Here is a 19,480-nt window from a genome sequence, read left to right on the forward strand (position 1 = left end):
TTTAAGCATTTCTTCAAATACTATGCAGATTGGAAGAGTTATCTTAAAATTCTCATATTCCTGTAAATGCAGTGGTAAGTTTCTTTTTTATTTAAATGCAAGCATAACTGAGAGTAAAGTTATACTGAATTATTACTTTTGAAAAGGATTGTTAAAAGAATGTGAAGTATTGTGTGCCTAAAAGAAAATTTCAGATTTATGCAGAAACAGGATGGATCAGACATATAAAAGAATATGGAATGAAAAATCAACTAATCCAGACATCCCTTTTCAGCACAGAAAATAGTTGTATATTTAAGATTATTAGTTATAGCAATAGTAATAGCTGTCAGGGTTCCAAGTAACACCCCACAATGAAAGAAAACTCCGAGGCAGGCAGTTCCTCAAAGTTCCATTTTATTAGAGATGTCATATTGGCACATCTGGGAAAACCTGAATCTGAAAGCTCCCAGGTTTTCCCCACCCAAAGGAAAGTCAAAGTCCCTTCCCCTGAACCCACATGTCCATCACATGGTCCAATCAATCCACTGCCCCAACTGGAGATGCCTCACAGTCATGCCACTCCAGGTGCAGGCTGAACGTCCTTGACTCTCAGAGAAAAGAATGTTGTTATGGCTAAATAACTCTACCAACTCCATGCAACCCCCTCCCACTTTCCCACAGCACTAAGTATGGCAGTGCTGAAGATCCAAACAAACCCTCCAGGGCTGACAATAGCAGTTATATATTGTTCCTTAGTACTTTACAGCACTCTCTGAGTGGTTTACAAATGTCAGCATATTGTCCCCCCAAAATCTGGGTCCTCATTTTACCGATCTCAGAAGGATCGAAGGCTGAGTCAATCTTGAACTCCTGGCAAAGTGGCCTGCAATATTGCAGTCTAACCACTGCACCTGTTGTGTAATGTCATTCAGATCTTACTATTTAGATCACAACAACATTTTCTGAAGATTGATTCATTGGTAGTTTTGTTCCCAAGTTAGAAAACAATACAGGAGATCCCATTCAAGATTTTGTTTGTAATCAATAATGCTCTTGGCAGTCCTGCCTTTTTAGACTATTACCTCTTTCAGGCATGTTTTAAACATTGTTTAAACAATATTAAAATTTTCTTTCTATTGCTGAGTATATCACTTATGTAATCCATGGTCAGAAGGGGTCATTGCAAGTTTTAAGGCAAATACAGTAATTATGTAGAAGATGTGGATAGGCATTAGATGCAAAAGAGAAATAGGCTTGTGAAGAAACACACAAAGGGATGATAGAAAAAAAGCTGCACAGCTTTCCAAGCATTTGAAGATGAAGACCGATGAAAATGATGTTCAAGAGGTAATCAAATCCCATCTGATGAGACTGCATTGGCAACAGCATAGTTTGCCAAAGTGGTCCCCAATGCCCTATGCTTCTTGAGGGACAGACAAAGGAATGGACAATATACTTGCATGTTATAGAGCTCTACAAGGAGAAAAAAAGCCACTAATAAGGTCATCAAATAAGGAAAATTGATCAGCCTGAACATTTCACCTTGGCAATTTCCCCAATATTCTTGCAATCCACATAGTCTTCAATACTGTAATGCCATCGCTTCTCCTTCTTTCTTATCCAGCAATTACTGGTAAATCCTTCAACTCTGCACATATTGCACAGGTATTGCACATATACCAGGGGTGCTATTCAGCAGATTCTGGAGAACTGGTAGCGGAAATTTTCAGTAGTTCGGAGATCTGGCAAATACCACCTCTGGCTGGCCCGAGAGTGGGGTGGGAATGGAGATTTTGCAATATCCTTTCTCCAGGAGTGGGAAGGGAATGGGGATTTTTCAGTATCCTTCCCCTGCCACGCCCACCAAACCACGCCCACCAAGCCACACCATGCCTACCAAGCCACGCCCACAGAACCAGTAGTAAAGAAATTTGAATTCCACCACTGACATATACCTTGTTTTGCATTCCAATGTATGCAAAGATTGATTTATGCAAAGCTTTGCAAAATATTTACAGCAGTGTAATAAATTCCTAACTTGAGAAATGTTATGTAAAGATTTTGGGTTTTTTTTTAAATGTTATTTTACCTAGATGGCAAAGTAGGAACTGACCCAGTTTTAAGATATTTAAATCTGTATGATAGACATTATGGATGCTGTTCCAAATAGGTTAAATTATTTTAAATTGCCCTGAATTAAATTCTGCACTTTCACATTCTCCTACACGCAATTGTTTTTATGCCTCTAATTTATTTTAATAACTTATAACTTTAGGAATTGTACTGTATTGTAACATATATGGTACTCCATTGTAATATAGTATAACATATTTTGCCTTTATGCTTTTTATATATCACTCTAGTACACTAGGACAAAGGATATACTTAAATATACTTAATAGATAAAAATAAATATATAAAATTTATAATTTAAAAAAAAGTCATACACCATAATCAACTCTACTTTTCCAATGCTTTAAAGATCTTTAAAGAGATATAAACATGAACAAATATGTCTACTACTTTCCAGCCTTCTTGATATCTAAATCAAGAAGTTTGGTTTTCTTATTCTTATGTTTTTCTGCCAACAGTGCCCAACCTATATGAGCTTTGCTCTCTAACTTAAACTAATCTGTCGTTAGTCCCACAAAAGCCACTGTGGTTCTTTCATACTTTGTGGTTTTCCTGTAATATTGTGCAGTTCAGAAAAGGCCCAGAAAGTGTTTTTTTTAAAGATAACAGCCAGTTTTAATCTATTATCCCATTTATGTTTTAAAGGTGAATGACAGCATTATAGATATATAATGAGAACTATCTTATAAAGGCTATAATAAGGCCTGATGGGAGTTTTTCTTCATATTAATATAACAAGGGAATTTTTTTTTTTATTGCTGATTGATTTGAATTATAGTTAACTTGCATTCACTTGTGGTGGATTTTTTAATATAAAGTTAGGAGTGCTAATGAGGGCTGTTGCTAATGCACACTTATCATGAATTTATTATTGGTTGAATTCTGACTTGCTACGAGTCTGCTGCTTGCTACAATTTTATTATTTAAGACCAAGAAATTGGGGTTACACGAGCACAGAATATCCTGATAATGGATAAAATTGTCAGTAAAAAAACATACAGGGAGGAAAATGCATGAGCTGACCTCAGGATCTTGGTAAATTTATGTCTGAAGTCATGCATTCAAGATATCTAAGAATTGACCAAGGAGAGATTCAACCTAGAAATAAGGAGAAATTTTCTGACAGGGAGAACAATCAACCAAGATGATGATGATGATGATGATGATGATGATGATGATGATGATGATGATGATGGTGATGAATTGAAAGGAAATTGAAAGGAAGTGTACTTTGAACTGATGACAGACTTTCTTGGCTACAGCCCTAATAATGTACTTGATATAACCAAATATATCTGAGCAATGATCTGGTCCCAAGAAGCATCTAGTGAGATCTAACTGACTTGCCATATATGGTCTAGCTTTGGACGTTAGGACCAGCATCTTGTCTGAACTAGCAAAAATATATAGAATCGAGATCCAATACAGTCCCCTTAGAAAAAGGTAATTTTTGACCACAAGTTGTCTGTGTCAACCTGACTATCTAGGGTTGTGAGATCACAAACTTCTGAGAAGGTGGTTTGATCCACTGGGCTGCCCATCCTAATAACCTACATAGCAGGGGTGAAATGCTGCCAGTTCGGACCACAATGCATGATTCAGTAGCGATGGCGGTGGGTGGTTCGGAGAACCGATAGCAAAAATCCTTGCCTCCCACCATGCCTAGCTGAGCCGTGTGATCATCAGAGGCTTTTTTTTTAATTTTTAAAAGCATTTTTTCTAAAACCTCTTGGCCAAAGAGGTTGTAGAAAAAATGCTTTTAAAAGTAAAAAAAAAAAGGCTCAGATGATTGTGCGGCTCAACTGGGATTGTCAGAGCCTTTTAAAAGCATTTTTTCTACAACCTCTTCGGCTGAAGAGGTTGTAAAAAATGCTTTTAAAAGTAAAAAAAAAAAAAGTTGGCCACGCCCACCGTCACATTACTCCCTCACCAAGCCACGCCCACAGAACCAATAGTAACAAATTTTACATTTCACCACTGCTACATAGCCACATGCCCAATCTAACAAATTACTACTGGGATTTAATAACTATTAGAAAGGGAAACAGATGGTCTTCTGGTTGATCAACATCAGTTTTTAAAGAACTGAAAGTAATTGCTCTTCAAACACACATACATATTTACAACTGTTTCTGGTCAAACAGATTTTCTAGGTTTCATGACATGACAAACATAAGATGAGACCTGAAAGAGACACTTTAATGAATATTTTTAGAGGATTACAATTCCTTTCAATAATTTTCAGGGATTTTTGTGGGACAAAAGTTCATAAATCCTTGATTTTATTCACCACCGGTCTCTGACTGGTTTGGATTACACATCCGATCAGTTGGCAAAACACAGAAGCAAAAAGAGGAAAAATGAATAGAAAATTTGTGAATATACTAACAGACAGTATTACAGGACTGTTATTCAGAGGTGGGCAGCACATGAATCAACAACCGGTTCGCCCCAGCACCGAAAATGTGCGTGCGTGCCTTCCGTGCATGTACGCAGCCTTCTGTGCATGTGCTTTGCTCTCACGTGCACTTGCATGCATGCAGGCTGCTTAAAAAACACAGCTAAACAGGATGGCATAGCCCGGGAGGGGGGGAAGAGGGGCGGGCCCAGCCCACCTGCAGGTCACAATTACCGGGTCTCCTGAACCGGCTGAATCCCACCCCTGCTGTTATTGTCCTATAACAAGGCAGGAACAATCAGATCTACACATGCAGAATTCAAGCTAACTACTTTATTATGTTCTGCCTATAATAAAGGAATCTCCCAAGTCTGGCAGCTTTCCCTTAGAAAGAATTAAACTTAATGTATTTTTTGGACTATAAGACACACCGGAGTATAAAACGCACCTTAGTTTTGGGGGAGGAAAATAAGAAAAAAGCTGATTGGTGGGTGGATGGCCTCAGAATCAGTGGTGGGTTTCAAAATTTTTTACTACCGGTTCTGTGGGTGTGGCTTGGTGGGCATGGCAGGGGAAGGATACTGTAAAATCTCCATTCCCTCCCCACTCCAGGGGATTACTGCAAAATCCCCATTTCCTCCCGATCAGCTGGGACTTGGGAGGCAGAGAATAGATGGGGGTGGAGCCAGTCAGAATTTTTACTACCGGTTTTCTGAACTACTCAAAATTTCCGCTACTGGTTGTCCAGAACTGGTCAGAACCTGCTGAAACCCACCTCTGCTCAGAATACCCCCAATCAGCTGTTCCCAGAGGTGAACTTTAGCAACAGGTTCGTTGGTTGTGAGCTCTATGCCTTGCTTTTTTTTCAGCCTCTGAAACCTCCCTTTTAAAGGCTTTTTTCAGCCTCTGAAACCTCTGTTTCAGAGGCTTGGCAGGGCTACATTTGGTGTATAAGACGCTCCCAAATTTTCACCCTCTTTTAAGGGTGAAAAAGGTGTGTCTTATACTCCGAAAAATACAGGGTAATAGCCATCACCACCCCAATCAACCAATAAAAAATCACACCCAACCAGGCACCACATAAATACTACGCATAGAATAGCTCACATCCCAGTAGAGAGAAATTTCCTGTGGATGGGCGCCGGCATGAGTCGGAAAGCTCTAGTCCCTGTGACTGACCCAGATTGGATCCTGCAACATTCTCCTGGGACATGTATATTTGTTTTAATTTGTGACAATTAGATAAGGCTCCAAGGAATTCAGGGAAGGCTGTCTCTAGCCCTTTTAGAGTTATGCAGTGACTCTAGATTACCTCTACACTTCAACTTTTATCCTTCACCTGTCAGACTGGGTGCTTCCCAACAGTCATGTTTTTACTTTGTCAATGGGTTATTTATATGAGTTAGGTATAGCATTAACATATATGCATGTAGGTGGTTATAGGTTCAGTACTTGTCATCTCCATATTAAAGCATATAAAACACACAGTAGAACAAAGTAGGAAAAGAACTCATTAGGAAACAATATTGCTGGTAATGGAAGTAACCCTGACCTATAGGGCATCATTTAAGTGCAATTCAATATGTTCTCAGAATTTAAGAATAAGTATTTAGTGCAGCTGTATCTATAACAATCTGCTTAACATATTTGAGGGTTGAGTGCAACACATCATCATTGACAGGTGTTGCCTATTTAGAGCTAAAAATGAAACTTTCCTGATACCAGGGGGCCTCTGCACAATCAGAAACTTCATCATGCTGGATGAGTTTATTTCATCCTGTTCATCCCTTAGAGCTCCAAACCTCCATTGCATCTCTTGTTTGGCCTAAACTGGAGATATGTAGTTGGGTGTCGTCATCATCATATGAATTTCTATGTGTTTGTGTGTGCCTTAAAATTATTGTTGAATCCTGACAACTGCCTGAATAAGTTCTTACAGTTTTTCTTGGCAAGATTTCAGACATGGTTTGCCATCCTCTTCTTAAACTGAGAGAGAATGACTGGCTTAGATCACCTGGTTGGCTTTGTACCTAAGGAAGGATTAGAATTCATGGTCTCCCATTTCTAGTCTGATGTCTTAACCACTACACTAATTTGGCTCTTTTATATTAATAATACCTCATCCCAAATCAATGGTTGACTTTGCCAAGTGGCTTCATGTAATTGTTTAAAAAAAAGGGAGGGATGGGTTTCCAAGCATTGAGACACATGAGATTGGAATGCCAATGAACTCAAATTCTCCATCCTCAACACTAAGTGGAACTATACATTCTGGAAGGAGAAGGGCTACTGTAGAATGGTACATCTGTTCCCAAACCTCATACTCAACCCTTCCAAGACCGAGTGGCTGTGGCTTCCGGCGTCCCAATATAGCCAGCTGGTACCATCGCTGGCTATTGGGGGCGAGTTATTGGCCCCCACGGATAGGGTTCGCAACTTGGGCATCCTCCTGGATGCACGGCTGTCTTTAGAAGAGCATATGACGGCCGTGGCCAGGGGGGCTTTTTATCAGGTCCGCCTGATTCGCCAGTTGCGTCCCTTTCTGGATCGGGATTCCTTACGCACAGTCACTCAGGCACTCGTCACTTCCCGCCTGGACTACTGCAATGCTCTCTACATGGGGCTCCCCTTGAGGAGTACCCGGAGGCTCCAACTGGTGCAGAATGCGGCCGCGCGGGGGATTATGGGAGCGAGGGGTCGCTCCCATGTGACACCTCTCTTGCGTGAGCTGCATTGGCTTCCAGTGGTCTTCCGGGTGCGCTTCAAGGTATTGGTTACCACCTTTAAAGTGCTCCATGGCATAGGACCTGGGTACTTGCGGGACCGCCTTCTGCCGCCGATAGCCTCCCACCGTCCAGTACGCTCCCACAGAGAGGGACTCCTCAGGGTGCCGTCGGCCAGGCAATGTCGGCTGGCGACCCCCAGGGGGAGGGCCTTCTCTGTGGCAGCCCCCGCCCTCTGGAACGATTTGCCCCCGGAGATAAGAAGGATATCGGATCTTCGGGTCTTTCGCCGAGCCCTGAAAACACTTCTTTTCCAGCAAGCAGGGCTGGCGTGAACCCCGCCCCCCTTTTTTAGTTTTTAATGGTTATTAATTGTTTAGTTTTAATTTGTTAATGGGTTTTAATTCACACTGTTTTAATTCGGGCCAAAGTATATAATTCTTTTAATTAATTTTAAATTTTGTATTGTTATGTATTTTAGTTTTGGCTGTGCACCGCCCTGAGTCCACTAGGAGAAGGGCGGTATATAAATTGAATAAATAAATAAATTGAATAAATAAATAAAATACACAGCCCAAAAGGATGGCATGATTGATAATCTTGAATGCTGCTGAGATAACAAAGTCTCAAGACTTAGGGGAATATGTGGGAGCCATTTCTTCTGAGTACAAAATAGGGCTCCTCCATCCAGTTCTATTGCAGTTCATCCATAAGAAGAACCAATGCCATTTCTGTCTCACGCTCAGGCTTGAACCCAGTCAAGAAGGGTTCACCCATGACTTTTAATAGATGAGTATGCTTACAATATACTGACTATGCTAACTATGCATAGATAGTTTTTAAGATACTAAGTTTAAGATACTAAGCAAACTGAGACAGAACTTAAGACAGAACTGAAGAAACTTCTTGGATGTCTTGGCAAAATGTCTTCAAAGGAAAAAACAAGAAAGTCCAGCTGCCTTTTGAAAAGCACCTTTGGGACAACCATGATCTGGATGATTGAGAACCTCCATAAACAGATACTAAGCAAAGTACAGGTAGTCCTCGACTTACAACCTAAATGGTCACTAAACCAATGGTTTAGTGACCATTTGAAGTTACAACAGCACTGAAAAATATGACTTATGATCAGTTTTCACACTTATGACTATTACGGTATCCCTATGTCACATGATCAAAATTCGGATGCTTGGCAGCTGGTTCATCTTTAGGATGGTTGCAGTGTCCCTGGAGTCTCATGATCCCCTTCTGCGACTTTCTGACAAGCAAGGTCAATGGGGAAGCCAGATTCACTTAAAAACCTTGCTATTAACTTAACAACTGCAGTGATTCACTTAACAAATGTGACAAGAATAGTCATAAAATGGGTCAAAACTCACCTAACAAACATCTCGCTTAACAACAGAAATGTTGAGCTCAATTGCGGTAGTTAGTCGACTACCTATATCTCAAAATCAACTTTACCACTAACAAATGCTTTTTTTTTTTTTTTTGCCTCTGAGAAGTAACACTTAGTATAAGAATAACTTCAGGAGTAGAAGGGGCCATTATTTGATCTCTTCTCTACCATTTCATGCAGCATAACCCAAGGATGGGAGGAGGTTTTCCTCATTCATCTGGCATAGATTCTTCCATCTCTGCAGCTGCTCCACTGACAATCACTTTTTTTTCTGTTGTTTGAAAGACAAACCAGCTTCATAAATCACTGCAGCTAAGCAATTTGACAAATGTACGTTAGGAGAAGGCCTAGTCAAACTCTTTATTGCGTAATTCCCTTTGAGATCAATTTATATTTTTTTCTATCAGAATGCTTGGTGACATAATAAGTAATTCACAGGATGGTTTACCCAGGATGATAAAAAGAGTGAAAGGTAATTAAAGCTGCTCCTACTGAAGCTAGGATGGAGTGAAATTCTTACCAGTCACTGATCAAATAAAGGTTGAAATGTTGAAATACATGGGAGAAAAGTAAAATTACTACTGTTAAACATCAATATACACTATTTGCTCTTCAATTTGCTTCACTTTATATAACTTAATAAATCATGCCATATTCTTTCTGCAAGGATATCAAGGTGGCAAACCGAAATGGTGTACCGTATCTTTAAAAAATGGCTTTGTTGTGACCTAGGCTTACTGAGTTATTACAAGACACAATTAGTTCCAAACAAACCTATTTTATTGTAACAGCTGAGAATTACGTTCATTCCCAGCTGAGTCCCAATTAGTTGCAAAACAAGTCCTTTGGGGTAATCACCAACCTTTATCTTCTTTGACACCCTGCCAAAGGCCTTACTTGGCAAAGCCCCATGGAGTTCAGAAACAAACAAGAGATGCCAACTGGAAATAGAGTTAGCAACGTTGCTTTCCTGCAAAAGACCCAAGTGCCTTTGTTTCTCTTTTAAGTCTTATGGGAGGGACCAATCATCTCCTGGCCTTATTCCCGAGTCGTCCCTTTTGCTTTAGCTGCTCTTGCCTTCTGGCAGCTCTGCGCATGTATGCACTAGGAACAGGCTCCTCCGCCTCTCTGCTGTCTGACTCTGGGGGCTCCAGAGTCCGCATATCACTCCCAGATGGCCCTGGCCCCATCTCTGCCTCTGACGCAGAGCCCTTGTCCGGGCCTTCCCAGACAAGGGCTTCTTCCCCTAGATCCGGTATCAGAGAAGGTCTGAGCCATCCAAGAATAAACAGCAGATGTGTTATGGAAGACCCAGGCTAGCTTAGCACTGGAACTTTGAGGACATAATCAATATGGAAACAAAGGTGAATGTGGACATGCTAAAAGTATGACAATCATCCATATTCTGGAGATAATGAATTAATGGATTTTGCCCAGGGGTGAAATCCAGCAAGTTCTGACAGGTTCTGGAGAACTAGTAGCAGAAATTTTGAGTAGTTCAGAGAACCAGCCTGGCTTGATGGCTCAGTGGCTAAGACGCTGAGCTTGTCGATCAGAAAGGCCAGCAGGTTCGAATCCCTAGAATAGGTCTCCTTGGTGAGCAGGGGGTTGGACTAGATGATCTCCAAGGTCCCTTCCAACTCTGTTACTGTTACCATCTCTGGCTGGCCCCGGAGTGGGATGGGAATGGAGATTTTGCAATATCCTTCCCCCAGGAGTGGGAAGGGAATGCTGATTTTGCAGTATTCTTCCCCTCCCACGCCCACCAAGCCACACCCACCAAGCCACACCACATCCACCAAGCCACAACACGCCCACCAAGCCATGCCCACAGAACAGAAAAATTGAATTTCACCACTGATTTTGCCTTTATAAGATAAAAGAATGGGCAGTATCTTAGATGTCTTTGGCAAGGACCACTAACTTAAATGCAATTGGGTGGTAGCTCATTACAGGCTGCTGTGGAATCACTGAAACTAAAGTCCTTTTCTTTTTCTTCCACATGCCTCTGCAACAGAAGGAAAGTGTTACAAGTGTATATATGTCTCCAATCCTTTGCTTTGCAATAGGAAAGTTTGATACTTGGCCTCCTAGCTTCATTTCATAACATAGAAGAACATGAATTGCACTTCCTGTCTGGTTTCCGGTGCCGCCAGACGGTCCTCTGCGACCGCCGCCCCGTTGCCTGTAAAAGAGCCGCCTTTACATCTGAAAGGCGGCTCGAAAAACTCCATTTCCTGATGGAAATGCGAGTCTGAGCGGGTGGGGGTGGGTAGAGCCCTCTGCGAAGTCCCCAGAGTCTTTTTAAACTCTTGGGGACGAGCAGGTTGGTGCTCCCCCTTTTTCCCTCACCGCCGCTCCAGGCATCGGGTGCACTATGCACTTTTGCATAGCCAGGCGCTGGAACCGGACTAATCAATGAACTTAACAGATGGATCTACTAAAAAAAAAAAATATGAGATTTGGATTTGGATTTGGGACCCTAAACCGCAAGTATTCTTAATGAATTTACAAGCATTTTAAAGTGAAGAGAAGGGAAAAAAAAAAAGTTTTAAAATGGCCGCGGAGGCTTGGGAAGTAGAAGAAAGAAGAGTTTTTTTATAACAGATACAAAGTTGCCGAATATACAGTGCTGGCTATAATTTGAAACAACAATAGTTATTTTAGGTTCCTCTCTTCCTGGTGATTACTTGATCTTGTTTGGGGGGTAAAAGAGAAAAGTCTGCTGGAAGGATGGCGTTAATAAAAGCTGACAGACAAGAAAGGGGGGGGTGCTCCCCCACTCTCTGAGCCTACAGACCCTGCAGAATGGTTGTAATTTAAAAGAATTTATTCAGGAGGAAATGGCAAAATATTATGAAACTGTGAATCAGAAATTTGAAAATTTAAGGCAGGAAATTAAAGAAATGATACAACTAAAGTATGATAATGTGCAACAAAAGATTGTAACAGTGACTAATGGTTTTTCAGAAATTGCGATAAAGTTGGATACAAATATTAAATTGCTAGAGTCTAAAATGGAGAAAATTGATAACTTGGACAATAAAATATTAAGAATTGAAAAGGACTTAGCAAATATTCGAGATAATAGCTTAGAAGTAAAGTCTAAAGAAGAAGCTGGTCACGAGACTTATAATCTAGAAGATATAAAGCAAGGAATTGAAAGAGAGGCTGTAATGTTGCAATACAGGATCACAGAATTTGCGATCAGAATTAGAGGCTTACAGGAAAATAATAGTGATGACTTAAGAAAAACATCTGCTCAAGTTTTGGCTGGGATCTTAAAGGTTCATCACGGGGACGTAATCAGTAAAATTGATAAGGCTTACAGAGTGGATTCCTGGATTGCCAAGCAAAGGCAATTGCCTAGAGATGTGGTAATTTACTTTACAGAAAAAGAGATAAGAAATGATATTCTGCAAAAATCCTTTAACTCTACTTTACAACTGAATGGGAGAAAAATTTGGATATATAAGGAATTGCCGCCCAAGATCTTAAGAGATAGAAAGAAATTTGGGCCCTTGGTGACTGAGTTAAGAAGACAGAATATCTTATACAGGTGGGATGTCCCAGTGGGTATAATATTGAGATATCAAGGAGTAAGATATCAGTTAAATACTCTTGAAAAAGCGGAAGAATTCTATTATAAGGTACTTAAAAAGCAAAATCAACAAGAGATAGAAACCCAAGAAAAGCAGAAGGAGATGGAAATAACGAAGAAACAACAAATTAAAGAGGTCTCCATAGATGAGCCGCTTTTGGATCCTCTTTCAGAGGCCTCAGATGGATTATCTAATATAAGAGAGGCGGTTCCGGACCCTAATGCAATGATTTGTCAAGCCACAAACGAGCATGTAAGTCAATCAGCTGATATACAATTTACAGAACCAGAAAGATCTCAGCCACAGATGCAAACCCAACAGGATCAAGCTACTCTTCAGCAAAACCAAATAGTTGATACACAATCTACAGAAAGGAGTTTAGGATGGAGATCCAACCCACGAGAAGTTAAGAAAAGAAGAAGTAGGTCTCACAAACATAAAAACTTTTAAATTAAACAACAGTGTAATGCCAGTTACTTATGAGAGGACTGAATATATAAAAAGATAATGGGCAAAATATTGGCTTATTTTATCCTGAGGAGAGTGGCAGATCTCTGCAGTGCTGAATTATTGGGTGTGAAAAAGGCCTTAAACCAAATGGTTGGAAATATCTTGTTTGTTTTTTGGAGTTCCGGATAAATACGTGTATGCTGAGCTATATGGCAAGAGACTTATTGGATTGGGGCACGCAGAAGATCTGGTTGTTACCCTATTATGATGGTTGGAACCAATTATCTGGATCAAAGACACCTCCATAAACATTATATGGAATATAATTATAAAGTCACTCGGGTGGTTGTCGGGGTTTTTTCTTTTCCAATATGAAGATATTTGTTGCTGATGGGGGCAGATGGTAACTGAAGATATCGAAAATACTGTTGGAATAAGAATGCGATGTTACCCTAACATGGGTGGAGTTTATCATCCAGTTGAAAGATATTCCAGAAGATGCTATATGGATTATAAGTTTAAAGTTTTTTTTTTCTTTTAGGATCTTATTTACATAAGGGAATATTTTTCTAGGGGATGGGGTAGAAGAATAAAGATATTAAGAATAATTATGGTAATTCTGTAGGAAAGTGGGTGGAGAAAGGTTAGGTTATGGATTGTCTATTTTAAAGAAATGTTTAGATGTGAATATTTGTAACGAAGGGGGGAAACGAAATGGCTACTGGAACTGAATAAGTGTTAAATTAGTACTTTTTGAATACTTAGAATAGAAGTATGTTTTGAAATGTTATATTGTCTGAGGGGTAGCAAAAGGGTAGACTACGAGTAGAAATTGTTAAATTGGGAGATATAATAATATTATTATTTTAAATTAGGAGTTATTAGATAATGTTATAATAGAATGTCACTTTGAAATGCTTATTATAGCATAGTATACGGGGGGTATGATAATCTTATTAAAATGAAAGGGTTAGTATATGGAGATTGAGTATGTGGATAGTAAAGTATGATATAATCTGTTATGAACTTGGGTTTTACTATGAGGAAGTCAAGGGGAGGGGGGAGGGGGGGGGAAAGGGGGAAAAATCTGTATTTGAAAAACTTTTTCAATAAAAAAAAAAAAAAGAACATGAATTGCAGCCAAAGGCAATTTGGAGGAAGGCTTCTTAGATTGGGTTTAAGGCATGTTTGGGAAGGCTAGGCAGTATATCTGAACACTATTTAATCAAGACAATTGTGGGACCATTGACTTTTTCCTTTAACAGCAATTAGTGATGTTGAAAAATAATAATCTGGTCTCTAGCGTACAGTCCCAAAACTGTACTCTACGATGCTTTCTCTCTTTTTGAAAGATGTACATTGTTAATGCTTGCTGAATGTTAAGTTATTCCATATATCAAAAAAAAGCAGACATCTTTATTCAATATTTTCTAAAATTTACTAGTCTTAATATGTTCCCATAGCAAACTGTAGCAAAGGAATTAATAGTAATTGGTTACAAGTCAGCATTTAATTGGCAAAAAGACCTTTAGCTGGTTGATAGTAAATCATCCCCCCCTAAAAGTATAGGCATTAGTTGGCTGTTATCCCCAGAAAACAACTGCCATCTACTATAGCAAATCAATATGAACCAGTAGTGGACAATTTTGTCTAATTTTGATCTTAGTTGGTTTCACTCCAACTCTACTCCATCCAATTTCCACATCGATCTGTGATTTAACATGCACACTCAAATTTATTCCTTTCTGTTGTTAAGTTTCCCTTTTTGTGCACATTTTAACACAATTTGCCCTAATAGGCAGATTTTTGTAGAAATTTCTGCTTCTGCAGATATATTCCATTTATTCTTCGCTAATTGCTTGTAGATAAATGGGACTCTAAGAAGGATGTGACACCATTCAGATGCCATATTAGAAAGAAGAATGTGTACTTGAAAGCTTTAGATCTCCACATTCTATCCAAGGCATTTTATTCTACAACCATCTTTGTTCATATATTTTCTAATAGGACAAAGTATTCATCTTATTAGAAAATATATTAGAAGTATTCTAATAGGATGAAGTAAAAATGAAGGATGTGACATTATATATAGCAGAAAATGTATTTAAACAGTCCAGCTCTGCTTGCTCTTGTACACATCTCTTATACTCATCCTTTTTTATTTTTTAAAAATGAGTTTCATGTACGGTAACTACAGCAAGGTAAATGAAAGTAACTGTAAGGAACAGGGTGTAATCCATCAATGGACTCTTGGGAAATAATAGGGCTAAAACCGTTCTAAGAACTGGTTTCTATGAAGAGCCGCATTATCTGAGGAACATGAGTGAAGAACACTCTTGTAAGACCAGACACTAAAGTGTTTAAAGCCATGCTTGCTTTCTACTTTTTTCTTTCTTCCATCCTCTTTTCAATCTCTTTCATTTTCTCATTATTTCTCCTTTCCCTCTCATCTGTTCTACCTCTTCTTTGTTGTCATCAGGATGACAGAAAAAAAGAGAAGGATCCTCCTTGAGGGAAGATTGATTGATTCCTTGCACATCGTCAAAAAGGCATTAAGGGTTGTAAACCTAATCTTGCGTAGCTTCTTACACTACTAACCAGAGCATACAAAACGTTTGCTAGACCAATTCTCGAATACAGCTCATCTGTCTGGAACTCACACTGCATATCAGATATTAATACAATTGAACATGTCTAGAAATATTTCACAAGAAGAGTCCTCCACACCTCCGCTCGCAACAAAATACCTTATACCACCAGACTTGAAATTTTGGGCTTAGAAAATTTAGAACTACGCTGCCTTAGGTATGACCTAAGCATAGCTCATAAAATCACCTGCTACAATGTCCTACCTGTCAATGACTACTTCAGCTTCAACCACAACAATACACAAGCACACAATAGATACAAACTTAAAGTGAACTGCTCCAAACTCCATTGTAGAAAATATGACTTCAGCAACAGAGTGGTCAATGCCTGGAATGCACTAACAGACTCTGTGGTTTCATCCCAAAACCCCCAAAATTTTAATCTTAGACTGGCTACTGTTGACCTCACCCCTTTCCTAAGAAGTCTGTAAGGGGCGTGCATAAGAGCACCAGTGTGCCTACCATCCCTGTCCTAATGTTCCCTTTAATTGTATTCATTTAATGTATTCAATTCATGCTTATACATATTTTCTAATACATACTTGAATAAATAAATAAATAAATAAATAAATAAATAAATAATGTTAAAAGTAGATAGAGGGCCACCAAGTTTACTAAAAGAGAAGCCAAATCACCTCAGGACAGAGACTGACTTTGCCCGCATATCTGATTTTAGAAATGAGAAGATGAGATAAGGATGATTCCTAAATCCTACCTGAAATAAGCCTCATGAGGGAGAAACAGTACCATGTGAGAGAAGTAAATCCTTAAATAAATCTTTTGGTGCTCCCTGTTTTGAAAAATGTTTTACCAGGGCAGTTAACGTTAGGATGATTCTGCATAATGTTAGATCCCAGGATCACATGGCCTCTTAAGTCTTGAATGCAGCCATCAAAGTTTTTCCAAATTGCTCATCAAATTGTAAATTTTGAAATGAGGAAAGAAGATATTTATTTAATATTTAGGATCATAATACATAGGTTTTAAGCATAATGACTGTATTTAACTGATCTATCTAGTTTTAATTAATTGACTCTTTACTTTGGGAAACAGGTAATCAAATCTAGTCTTGGCCCAAAGAAAGTTATGCTCTAAAGTTTCATTCCCCATCAACAGTCTGTATGGCTTAAATAAGGCTTCTTGCGGCTTTTCCCCAAGTAAAGACTATCTCATTTTACCCATTGTTAAATCTGAATGAGGTGGGTGTGTTTGTTTTTCCTGATGAAAATCAATATTATGCCAAGCAAACAATTCACAGTTTTTATGAATGAATTATTTCTGTTCTGATGGATGTAGTTTTAGAATGATGTCTCTCATTTTGATGGGATAAGCGGCATACTTTGTGATGTTTCCTTGGGGAGGCTGTTATTTTATTACACACACTTCATTACCACAGCATTAGCAAGCTCATACAATAGCCAAGCATGTTACATTTCTAGCTAATTACTATATTAAAGCAAGTCATGGGCGGGAGAAAAATGTTGTACCAGGGGAGTTAACATTAGGATGATTCTGCATAATGTTAGATGTATTCATTTATTTATTTTCTTAATTGTATTTAATATTGTGCATAATATAAACAGGAATAGAAAATTATGTGTAGCTCCTAACAGTCAGCAATTAATGTTTGCATCTAGGTAACCTTGTGCCCATTATTTGGTAGCTTGAAATAGTTATGCTCTCAAAATGTATGAGGGCACAAAGAAGAATTTTTTTTAAAAAAAATGACTTTTACTAATAGAGTGAACAAATTTGGGATGAACAGAACAGAATAAGAGAGTTGGAAGGGGCCTTGGACATCTTCTAGTCCAACTCTATGCTCAGGCAGGAAACCCTATACCATTTCAGACAAAGGGTTGTCCAATCTCTTCTTTAAAATGTCCAGCATCGCAGCATTCACAACTTCTGGAGGTAAGTTGTTCCACTGATTGATTGTTCTAACTTCTCAGTTAAGAAGGAAATTTCTCCTTAGTTCTAGGTTGCTTCTCTCCTTGATTAGTTTCCATCAATTGCTTCTTGTCCTACCTTCAGGTGCTTTGGAGAATAAGCTGACTCCCTCTTCTTTGTGGCAACCCCTTAGATATTGGAACACCACTACCATGACACCCATGATGGATGGGGCAGGGGAAGTATGCTGATCAATTTTTGTTCCTAGGTGACTAATTGCTGATTCAGCCCAAGCCCTTATAGCAGTGTTGGCAAACCTTTATGGCACCAAGTGCTGAAATGGGAGCACGCAGACACCCCTATGCCAAAAACTGGAAGAGCAACCACCCAGTGCACATGCGCACATTGGGAAGATGATCTTCCGCTTTCTGGTGTGCTCATGCGCACCGGCCACTGGTCTTCTGGTTTCCGGTGCTCCCGTGCACGTGAAGACCAGCTGGCTGGCATGCCGGAACCCGGAAGAGCAACGGGCGACGGCTGGCGTGTCTGGAGAGATGGCTCTGTGTGGCACTTCCAGTACGCATGCCATAGGTTCGCCATCACGGCCTTACAACATTCTTGTGGTTAAAAGCCAAGGGAGAAAATTCAGTGTACACCTTCATGAGCCTTCGGGGCAAAGGGAAGATATGAATATTTATTTTATATAAAGAAATAAATAAGAATTAAGTATAATAGATAAATGGGAGAAATAGATTCAAACACCGTCTAAACTTCTGTAGTCTGTAATTTTGTCAAAAAATAAACTCATCAATGGATTTTACCGATAACAACATTTCTAAATAGAAATTGCTAAACAAGAAGAACAGGGCGATAGTACTGCCTTGACATTTTAAGCAATTACTCACATTAAAGTGTACAAAAATGCCCCATTGTTATCAGAGTAATAGTGGACATACAAGATGGCCACCACTTCATCATCCTACCTAAGATGGCCACCACCTCTTCATCCTGTATGACTTCTAATGATCCTGAGACAACAAAGCAGAGGGCATCTACGCTTTCACCAGCGTGATAGATAAGGTCTCCGGGAGCACAATGGATCGTCTGGAATTCCACTGCAAGGGCTCTCAGGCAGCCATCACTAGCTAGCCGAAAAGCTGGATGTTCGTTAAAAACCTTCCGATTGAGATGCACACAAATATCCGCTCTCATGTCCTTGGGACATATTGAAAGGACCTGGAGGGAGAGGAAAAACATGACAATGGGTGCAATCTAAACAGACAGTATGAAGGTTAACATACATACATAACTATTTTAATACATTATATTTGTGATAGTGACAAATATCTATAGCTCGGGTGTAGAAACCAACCCACAAGCTCGGAAAATAAACTTCCACCCTCATACATTATATTGTTTAAAGAGCTCCAAAATACTTACTTACAAATCTTTTTAAGGCAAGCCTGTATTACCTGACCATATTGTAAATGTATAATTTAGAGAGACTACAATAGATGATGATAATTTTTCTTAATGCTTCTAGATAAATTATTACAAAAGAAATGTTGGAGCCAAGAATTTGAATCCTTGTGCATATATTTTGCAGAGACTACAGATCTTCCCCATATACTCATATATAATCAGTGTGAAACTTGTTATAATGTAGGTTCTACCAAGGTTCACATTGATTTTAAATCCCCATTGTTTTATTTTATAATTGAATTGCTTTTATGTTTTTATTTTTTTATTTTATTTATTTTCAATTTATATACCGCCCTTCTCCCTGAGGACTCAGGGCGGTACACAGCCAGAATTAAAAACATGAAATACTCACATGTTGTGAGTTGCTCAGAATACTTTGTTTTTGGGGATGCCATACACAAGTTTTAAATGAAACAAATGAAAATATTTAACACTTAATTGAATTCAGCAGGACTAATTTTCATATAACACATACAGTAAATATTTGGATAAATAAGTCTCTATTTCCTAAATCTCCAAAGCCAATTTGTTTTTAATTATTTTCTTTCTTTCTTTTTTGTAAAATGGATTTCTTTTTAAGAATGGTTTCAGAGAAAACTGCAATTAATCAAGAGCAGATTAATAGTACCACAACAATCTAAGAGTTGATTAAAAACAGAAGCAGCACAAACAGGCTCTTAAAGGAATGCCTGAAAAACAGTGTTTCAATTAATAGAAATAGAATAGAATCTACAACTTAATTTATTCACCGATCCTAGGATTTGGGATAGACACAG

General features: G+C 39.0%; 1 protein-coding gene across 2 annotated transcripts in view; it reads right to left on the reverse strand.

Annotated features, from left to right (window-relative positions):
* KCNH5 (potassium voltage-gated channel subfamily H member 5) overlaps positions 1–19,480 on the reverse strand; it is a 207,099-nt gene that overhangs the window by 33,144 nt on the left and 154,475 nt on the right. For both annotated transcript variants that reach the window (XM_034433549.3, XM_034433550.3), the window contains exon 9: positions 18,206–18,458. In XM_034433549.3, the coding sequence (XP_034289440.1) occupies positions 18,206–18,458 (253 nt within the window). The remainder of the gene's footprint in view (positions 1–18,205; positions 18,459–19,480) is intronic.

This window comes from Pantherophis guttatus, chromosome 1, assembly GCF_059756535.1.
Source record: "Pantherophis guttatus breed Tessera chromosome 1, ASM5975653v1, whole genome shotgun sequence".
Lineage (NCBI taxonomy): Eukaryota > Metazoa > Chordata > Lepidosauria > Squamata > Colubridae > Pantherophis > Pantherophis guttatus.